General features: G+C 42.9%; 1 protein-coding gene across 4 annotated transcripts in view; it reads left to right on the top strand.

The window, feature by feature from the left end:
• The window catches only part of ankfn1b (ankyrin repeat and fibronectin type III domain containing 1b), a 109,784-nt gene that overhangs the window by 66,080 nt on the left and 33,704 nt on the right, over positions 1-10,000 (top strand). For all 4 annotated transcript variants that reach the window (XM_035530429.2, XM_035530430.2, XM_035530427.2 and 1 more), the window contains one exon: positions 4,728-4,768. In XM_035530429.2, the coding sequence (XP_035386322.1) occupies positions 4,728-4,768 (41 nt within the window). The remainder of the gene's footprint in view (positions 1-4,727; positions 4,769-10,000) is intronic.

The following is a 10,000-nucleotide window of genomic DNA, read 5'->3' as shown; positions in this document are numbered from 1 at the left end:
AATTTTGGAAGTCATTTGCTTCCTTTTTCTCATTATAATATTTAATTCTTACACTTTCATTCCTGTTCTATTATACACTGTGTTCTATTCACTTCTGTTCTGTGCATTTCTATTCTAACATGCATTTTTAGACACTTGAAGCATTCCAGACTTATGTCAATAAAACCAGCTGTGTTTTCTAATGAAGCCTCTCTGATCTCACTCTAGGTGTTGATCTCTGATCTCTGATCTCACTCTAGGTGTTGATTATCTTATAATTCTCCTCTAAAACATTTTATCGCAATAGAACTGATCACGCTGACTCATGGCTTGGCAGGATCACATGGATTCAGGGGCAGTTACCTTTTTTTATTTATTTGTTTATCTTATGTGTGTGTATGATCATGCTATCCAGCAATATAATACTGACCCTCTGACACTACAGAATTTGACAGTAAAGTACTAATTGCTAGACTCTACAGTAATACATGTAATACCGATGCTCTAATGATAGACTATATCATTATAGCGTGATACAGTACTGATGCTTTGATGCTTCATTATAGGGCGATACAATACTGCCACTTTAATGCTACGTTATAGGGCGATACAGTACTGATGCTTTAATGCTACGTTATAGGGCGATACAGTACTGATGCTTTAATGCTACGTTATAGGGCGATACAGTACTGATGCTTTAATGCTACGTTATAGGGCGATACAGTACTGCCGCTTTAATGCTACGTTATAGGGCGATACAGTACTGCCGCTTTAATGCTACGTTATAGGGCGATACAGTACTGATGCTTTAATGCTACGTTATAGGGCGATACAGTACTGATGCTTTGATGCTACGTTATAGGGCGATACAGTACTGATGCTTTAATGCTACGTTATAGGGCGATACAGTACTGCCGCTTTAATGCTACGTTATAGGGCGATACAGTACTGATGCTTTAATGCTACGTTATAGGGCGATACAGTACTGATGCTTTAATGCTACGTTATAGGGCGATTATAGGGCGATACAGTACTGCCGCTTTAATGCTACGTTATAGGGCGATACAGTACTGATGCTTTAATGCTACGTTATAGGGCGATACAGTACTGATGCTTTGATGCTACGTTATAGGGCGATACAGTACTGATGCTTTAATGCTACGTTATAGGGCGATACAGTACTGCCGCTTTAATGCTACTCTCGAGGGTGATACAATACTTATGCTTTAATACTATATTACAGGGTGATACAGACTATTGTGTAGTAAGTGTAACATGGACTACTGTGTAGTGAGTGTAACGTGGACTACTGTGTAGTGAGTGTAACGTGGACTACTATGTAGTGAGTGTAACGTGGACTACTATGTAGTGAGTGTAACGTGGACTACTGTGTAGTGAGTGTAACGTGGACTACTGTGTAGTGAGTGTAACGTGGACTACTGTGTAGTGAGTGTAACGTGGACTACTGTGTAGTGAGTGTAACGTGGACTACTGTGTAGTGAGTGTAACAGGGACTACTGTGTAGTGAGTGTAACGTGGACTACTGTGTAGTGAGTGTAACTACAGTGTAGTGAGTGTAATGTGGACTACTGTGTAGTGAATGTAACCTGGACTACTGTGTAGTGAGTGTAACTACAGTGTAGTGAGTGTAATGTGGACTACAGTGTAGTGAGTGTAATGTGGACTACTGTGGAGTGAGTGTAACGTGGACCACTGTGGAGTGAGTGTAACGTGGACTACTGTGTCTGAGTATAATGTGGACTACTGTGTAGTGAGTATAACTACTGTGTAGTGAGTGTAATGTGGACTACTGTGTAGTGAGTGTAACGTGGACTACTGTGTAGTGAGTGTAACGTGGACTACTGTGTAGTGAGTGTAACGGGGACTACTGTGTAGTGAGTGTAACTACAGTGTAGTGAGTGTCACGTGGACTACTGTGTAGTGAGTGTCACGTGGACTACTGTGTAATGAGTGTCACGTGGACTACTGTGTAATGAGTGTCACGTGGACTACTGTGTAATGAGTAACGTGGACTACTGTGTAGTGAGTGTAACGTGGACTACTGTGTAGTGAGTGTAACTACTGTGTGGTGAGTGTAACATGGACTACTGTGTAGTGAGTGTAACATGGACTACTGTGTAGTGAGTGTGACTACTGTGTAGTGAGTGTAATGTGGACTACAGTGTAGTGAGTGTAATGTGGACTACAGTGTAGTGAGTGTAATGTGGACTACTGTGTAGTGAGTGTAATGTGGACTACTGTGTAGTGAGTGTAACGTGGACTACTGTGTAGTGAGTGTAACATGGACTACTGTGTAGTGAGTGTGACTACTGTGTAGTGAGTGTAATGTGGACTACTGTGTAGTGAGTGTCACGTGGACTACTGTGTAGTGAGTGTCACGTGGACTACTGTGTAATGAGTGTCACGTGGACTACTGTGTAATGAGTGTCACGTGGACTACTGTGTAGTGAGTGTAACGTGGACTACTGTGTAGTGAGTGTAACTACTGTGTGGTGAGTGTAACATGGACTACTGTGTAGTGAGTGTAACATGGACTACTGTGTAGTGAGTGTGACTACTGTGTAGTGAGTGTAATGTGGACTACAGTGTAGTGAGTGTAATGTGGACTACAGTGTAGTGAGTGTAATGTGGACTACAGTGTAGTGAGTGTAATGTGGACTACTGTGTAGTGAGTGTAATGTGGACTACTGTGTAGTGAGTGTAACGTGGACTACTGTGTAGTGAGTGTAACATGGACTACTGTGTAGTGAGTGTGACTACTGTGTAGTGAGTGTAATGTGGACTACTGTGTAGTGAGTGTAATGTGGACTACAGTGTAGTGAGTGTAATGTGGACTACTGTGTAGTGAGTGTAATGTGGACTACTGTGTAGTGAGTGTAACAGGGACTACTGTGTAGTGAGTGTAACTACAGTGTAGTGAGTGTAACGTGGACTACTGTGTAGTGAGTGTGACTACTGTGTGGTGAGTGTAACATGGACTACTGTGTAGTGAGTGTAACTACAGTGTAGTGAGTGTAATGTGGACTACTGTGTAGTGAGTGTAACAGGGACTACTGTGTAGTGAGTGTAACAGGGACTACTGTGCAGTGAGTGTAACGTGGACTACTGTGCAGTGAGTGTAACGTGGACTACTGTGCAGTGAGTGTAACGTGGACTACTGTGTAGCGAGTGTAACTACAGTGTAGTGAGTGTAATGTGGACTACTGTGTAGTGAGTGTAATGTGGACTACTGTGTAGTGAGTGTAATGTGGACTACTGTGTAGTGAGTAATGTGGACTACTGTGTAGTGAGTAATGTGGACTACTGTTTAGTGAGTGTAATGTGGACTACTGTGTAGTGAGTGTAACGTGGACTACTGTGTAGCGAGTATAATGTGGACTACTGTGTATTGAGTATAATGTGGACTACTGTGTAGTGAGTATAATGTGGACTACTGTGTAGTGAGTGTAATGTGGACTACTGTGTAGTGAGTGTAACGTGGACTACTGTGTAGTGAGTGTGACTGCTGTGTAGTGAGTGTAATGTGGACTACTGTGTGGTGAGTGTAACATAGACTACTGTGTAGTGAGTGTAACGTGGACTACTGTGTAGTGAGTGTAACGTGGACTACTGTGTAGTGAGTGTAACTACTGTGTGGTGAGTGTAACATGGACTACTGTGTAGTGAGTGTAACATGGACTACTGTGTAGTGAGTGTGACTACTGTGTAGTGAGTGTAATGTGGACTACTGTGTAGTGAGTGTAATGTGGACTACTGTGTAGTGAGTGTAATGTGGACTACTGTGTAGTGAGTGTAATGTGGACTACTGTGTAGTGAGTGTAACAGGGACTACTGTGTAGTGACTGTAACTACAGTGTAGTGAGTGTAACGTGGACTACTGTGTAGTGAGTGTGACTACTGTGTGGTGAGTGTAACATGGACTACTGTGTAGTGAGTGTAACTACAGTGTAGTGAGTGTAATGTGGACTACTGTGTCTGAGTGTAATGTGGACTACTGTGTATAGTGAGTGTAACTACTGTGTAGTGAGTGTAATGTGGACTACTGTGTACTGAGTGTAATGTCGACTACTGTAGTGAGTGTGACGTGGACTACTGTGTAGTGAGTGTAACAGGGACTACTGTGTAGTGAGTGTAATATGGACTACTGTGTAGTGAGTGTAATATGGACTACTGTGTAGTGAGTGTAACATGGACTACTGTGTAGTGAGTGTAACGTGGACTACTGTGTAGTGAGTGTAATGTGGACTACTGTGTAGTGAGTGTAACGTGGACTACTGTGTAGTGAGTATAACGTGGACTACTGTGTAGTGAGTATAACGTGGACTACTGTGTAGTGAGTGTAATGTGGACTACTGTGTAGTGAGTGTAACGTGGACTACTGTGTAGTGAGTGTAACGTGGACTACTGTGTAGTGAGTGTAATGTGGACTACTGTGTAGTGAGTATAACGTGGACTACTGTGTAGTGAGTATAACGTCGACTACTGTGTAGTGAGTATAACGTGGACTACTGTGTAGTGAGTGTGACTACTGTGTAGTGAGTATAATGTGGACTACTGTGTAGTGAGTGTAACTACTGTGTAGTGAGTGTAACAGGGACTACTGTGTAGTGAGTGTAGTGTGTAGTAGAGAACTGAGTTCCAGTGAATCTGTATAGCAGTGTAGCTTCCTTACCCTGTTTACAATCTGCAGTACACACATGTGAAATTGTTTGTTTTTTGTTTTGCAGAGTCTTGGTTCTGCAGACAGAAAAGAAGCAAGGCAAAGAAGGTAAGACTCATTCTCCTTCTCTATCCCCCTTTTCTCCATCTCTCTGTTTTTATGTCTCGTCTTTGTGCATCTCATTACAGTCTTGGCTTTATCAATCTTCTTTACAGTCTTCTTTACATTCTTTTTTACATTTTCAAGCAAAAAAGCTTAAATTTGCTCTTACAGGTTCCTGTTCAGTTCCTCGTTACAAATTTAGTTCAGCACATTTTCACACTTGACCAATTAAATCACATTAAAGTTAATTCACCTCCCCCATGGTATCTTGCACAACCATGGGAAGGATGTGGGAACTATGGACGCTTCAAAACAGAACATCTAGACTAACACCAAAACAACTAGTAGCTGTGTTCCAACATCCACAAGAAGCAACTACTGTCACAACTAGAGACTGATGACATTGATGATGACACACATACTACAGCAAGGAGGAGTGACTGATGAGTAGAAAGGGGCAGTTCCACCCAGCTACTGACCAATAACCTGCCTCTGGGCAACAAGGAAGCTCTTGTCAGACATCACTGTGGCTAAGATGAGTGGTCACATGGCTCAGTACACGAGTATGGCCCAGATAGGTCAGAACACCAGAGGAGCCAAACACCAGCTACTGGTGGATAAAACAGTCACTTGAGACTGTAAGACCAGACAGACCAACCTGTGCACTGCCTGGACTGACTACAAGAAAGCCTGTGATTCAACATCTCACACATGGATCCTGGACTGCTGGAGGCTGTATAACATCAACAGACTCTAATCATGGCAGCACAGGAACAAGCTCTGAATACCAGATCAATAGAGTCTGGATCTACCACACCAGGCTGGACCCCAGATACAGGCTGTGCAGAGATGCCCCTGAGACAAGCAGGCAGAGCGCACATAGAACACCATGACCATGTGGCTTATAGGATAGGAACATCTGTGCTGACTACGGGCTGGAAGTTCCAAGATCTAAGTGAGAAGAAAAGATGTGGAAGGTGAAGGCAACTATGGTTCCCATGGTAATCAGAGCACTAGAGGCTGTGACACCCAAACTGGGAGAATGACTCCAGCAGATTCCAGGAACAACTTCTGACATCTCCATTCAGAAGAGTGTAGTTGCATTTAGGCATGTAGCCATCGTCAAGATGACCTGCTGAAGTTCAGACCAACAACAGAATGGAGAAGAAAGGTGATTTAAGAAATGTTGAACATGGCAGAGTAGTTGGTGATTTTCACACACAACCATGTCTTGGGTTTACAGAGAAAAAGAGAAAATATCCAGTGAGCTTCAGTTCTCTGGGCGAAAATTGATGTTGAGGCCAGAGGACAGACAAGAATGTCCAGACTAATAAAAAAGCAACAGTAACTCAAATATCCACTCATTACAACTGAGATATACAGAAGAGCATCTCTGAACATACGCCACGACGACCTTGAAGCAGACGGACTACAGCAGCAGCAGATCACACTGGGTGACACTCCTGCCAGTTAAGAACACACAACTGAGGCTACAATTCACATGGGCTCACCAAAACTGGACAATAGAAGACTGGAAATATGTTGCCTGGTCTGATGTGTCTCGATTTCTGCTTTTAGATTGCAGTCAGACTCTAGCGTAAACAATATGAAAACATGAATCCATCCTGCCTTGTATTAATGGTTCTGGCTGCTGGTGGTGTGATGATGTAGGGGAGATTTTCTTGGCACACGTTAGGCACCTTAACACCAACTGAGCATCGTTTAAACACTACAGCCTACCTGAGTATTATTTAAACACCACTGCCTACCTGAGCATCGTTTAAAATCCACAACCTACCTGAGTATTATTTACCCACCACAGCCTACCTAAACATCATTTAAACACCACAGCCTACCTGAGTATTATTTAAACACCACAGCCTACCTGAACATCTTTTAAACACCACAGCCTACCTGAGTATTGTTCCTGATCATGTCCATCCTTTTATGACCCTAGAGTCCCCATCTTCTGATGGATACTTCCAGCAGGAAAGCACCATGTCACAAAGCTCAAATCATCTCCAACCTGTTTCTTGAACATGATAGTGAGTTCACTGTACACAAATGGCCTCCTCATTCATCAGATCTCAGTCCAGTAGTCCTTGTGTGGTGGAACGAGAGATTCACATCATGGATGTGCAGCTGACAAACCTGCAGCACCTGTGTGGTGTCATCATGTCAATATGGAGCAACATCTTTGAGGAATGTTTCCAGCTCCTTGTTGAAACTGCCACGAAGAATTAAGGCAGTTCTGAAGGACAAAGGGGTTTGGACCAGGTACTAGGAAGGTGGACCTGAAACAGCAGACACAGAGTGTATATTTATCTTTCAAGTCTATGTATGTATATCTCAAAGAGTCATATAATCAAAAAGACCAAAAATGTATTAAAAAAACATCATTTTCCCTGAAGGCTATGGCTTTCAGTTATATTTACAGGAGAATATTTACAAAATAAAAATACAAATAGAAACAGGAGGCAGCTTGTCGTGTTGATGGAGTTTCTCAGCTCCACATATAACCTAAAGCAGCACCACAATAGACCGAGCTGGGAAATATCGACATTCTCTGACCCCAGAACAGCTTGAGTAGTATCACAGTTATAGGGTTTAACTGGGAGGATTGGATTACCATTCATTTTCACAACTGGTTGCTGTCCATAGTAAACTGTTACCGTGCACTTTCTGACACAACCCTGACCTTCCTCAGTCCCAGCTGAAAGGCTCATTCCATAGCTCTGTTTCTCCAGGCAATAGAAGCAAATGGCATACAACTGGTGTATTTGCCTCTTTTCTTAAGAATTCTGTTATTTATATTTAATAAAAAATGCAAATATTTGAGTATATATTGATGATCAATGCAAGCAGTTAACAATGACATTGTTTTCCCAACCCCTGTCTTACAGTCTAATGACTTTAACAAGTGTAGGGATCAGTGTAAGTATGTGGTTTTGTGGTCAGTGTATTCTCTCTCTCTCTGTGTGTGTGTGTAAGTTGAATGCAGAGGTGGCTGCCTCATTGAAATGTATGTGTGCAGGCTCAGTGATGCGTGTTTGTGTTGGGACAGCATCTCTGGTGTGTGTGTGTGTGTGTGTGTGTGTGTGTCCTTTCTGGTGTGTATATGTGTTTTGTGTGTGTGAGAGAGAGTATGGATGTGAATGTCCTCTTTGGAATGTTTGTGTGTGTGTGTGTGTGTGTGTGTGTGTGATGTGGTTTGGCTCTATTAACAAGCCAAAGCTTTTCCTTCAGAATGAGTGTGGAAACACTCCTGGCACTCCTCTGCTGGGGGGGGGGGGTGTCAGCTCAGTGGTTAAGATACTTGACTAGTAATCAGAAGGTTGCTGGTTTAAGTCCTACCACTGCCAGGTTGCTGCTGTTGGGCCCCTGAGCAAGACCCTTGACCCTCAGTTACTCAAGATGTGTTCAGTCAGAATTGTGAGAATATGTATGTTTTTATGTTTTACTGCTGGTTAATGTGAGAGAATGTCCCTGATTCTGTGTACATATATCAGTGCTTGTGTGTCCATGTTTGAGTGATCACTCACACATATTACGTATATGCATGACCACTGTCTCTGACTGTATTTACATTTACAGCATTTAGCAGACACTCTTATCCAGAGTGGCTTACAAAAGTGCTTTTCCATTTACACATAGAACACATCCTAGTACAGTACAGTAGGTCAGAGTCCAACATACTAATGAACTAGACAGGGATCAATGTGATCAATGCTGATCAATCCTAATCAATACTGATCAATGTTGATGCCTAGAAGTGTGAAATGATGCATTCTGATTTTGAATTGTGGGATTCTAGAGACCTCAGAATTCCAGCAACCATACACACACCACACATAATACACACACACACACTACACACAAATAAACACACGCAACACACAGTACACACACAAACACACTACACACACAAACACAGCCATACACACAAACATACACACACTACACCACTACACACACTGAGACTGGTGAGTCTTCTGTTTGTTAGATTGGAATTCTGCATTTTGGGAAAGGGAATATTTGTGTTTTTGTGTGTGCGTGTGTGTGCGCGTGTGTGTGCGTGCGTGTGTGTGTGTGTGTGTGTGTGTGTGTGCAGAATGGTGTATGTTTGGGTGAGTGTGTGTGTGTGTGTGTTCGCAGAATAGTGTGTGTGGGGGTGATTGTGTGTGTATGTGGTTTGGTTTGTGTGTGTGTGTGGGAGGGGGATTGTGTGTGTATGTGTGTGTGTGTGCGCATATCACATTGACTTGGAAATCACATTATTTTCTCTCTCACACACAGTCACACACTCCATGTGTATACGTTAGTGTGTGTGTAGATGTGTTTGTGTGTTAGTTTGTGCGTGTTCTCTCTCTCTTTTTCACACATACACACACATCCACTCACACACCCACACACTCTCCTACACACACACACACACTCACACATTCACAAGATGAATGGTCTTCCTGGCTTTCTCTGTCTCTCTTACTGAGGAATCCACTCATCCTTGACACACACAAGATCCAAGGTGTATGTGTGTGTGTGTGCGTGTACGTGTGCATGAGTGGTTGTGTGTGTGTGTGTGTGTGTGTGTGTGTGTGTGTGTGTGTGTGTGTGTGTGTGTGTGTGTGTGTGTGTGAGACAGTGATATATATATAGAGAGAGGGGAAACCCTGTGTTGTTGTCATCACTTGGTATTTCCCACTGTAAGGAATCCTTTAATGACATCATCATTCAGTGCCTAACAGGATGATGTCATCAGCAACGGCTGCAGATGGAGTTAGATAGACAGAGTTCTCACAGTGTTGCCCCTGGGCCTTGATACTGCCCCGCCCCCCTCTTCTTTCCCCTTGAGTTCTACTGCCCTGTCCCCTTCTACTGCCACACCCAGAATCCGAGCATGCACTGCTGTACTGTGTTAGTTCTGATAGCTGCCTGCACTGGTTATTCTGCAAGGCCAACATGGCCGTCTGGTTGCTATGGAAATACTGATGTGACTGACAAATGACACTGCAGGGGCAGTCACACACACACACAAACACACTCACACACACACACACAGACACACACACTCACAGATACACACGTGCAGGCATAGACACACATACACACACACAAACACATAAATACATATGTGTACACACATAATATATGCGGATATATTTTTGTAACACTGTTCAGTTTTTGCCTTCTTTCCTTTGAATGTGAGTTTCTTCATATTAATGTAATAACACTAACATT

This window comes from Electrophorus electricus, chromosome 14 (genome assembly GCF_041902795.1).
Source record: "Electrophorus electricus isolate QZ-2024a chromosome 14, ASM4190279v1, whole genome shotgun sequence".
In the NCBI taxonomy this organism is placed as follows: Eukaryota; Metazoa; Chordata; class Actinopteri; order Gymnotiformes; family Gymnotidae; genus Electrophorus; species Electrophorus electricus.
Note: the sequence above shows the minus strand (reverse complement) of the source record. Positions and strands in the feature narration are given on the sequence as shown.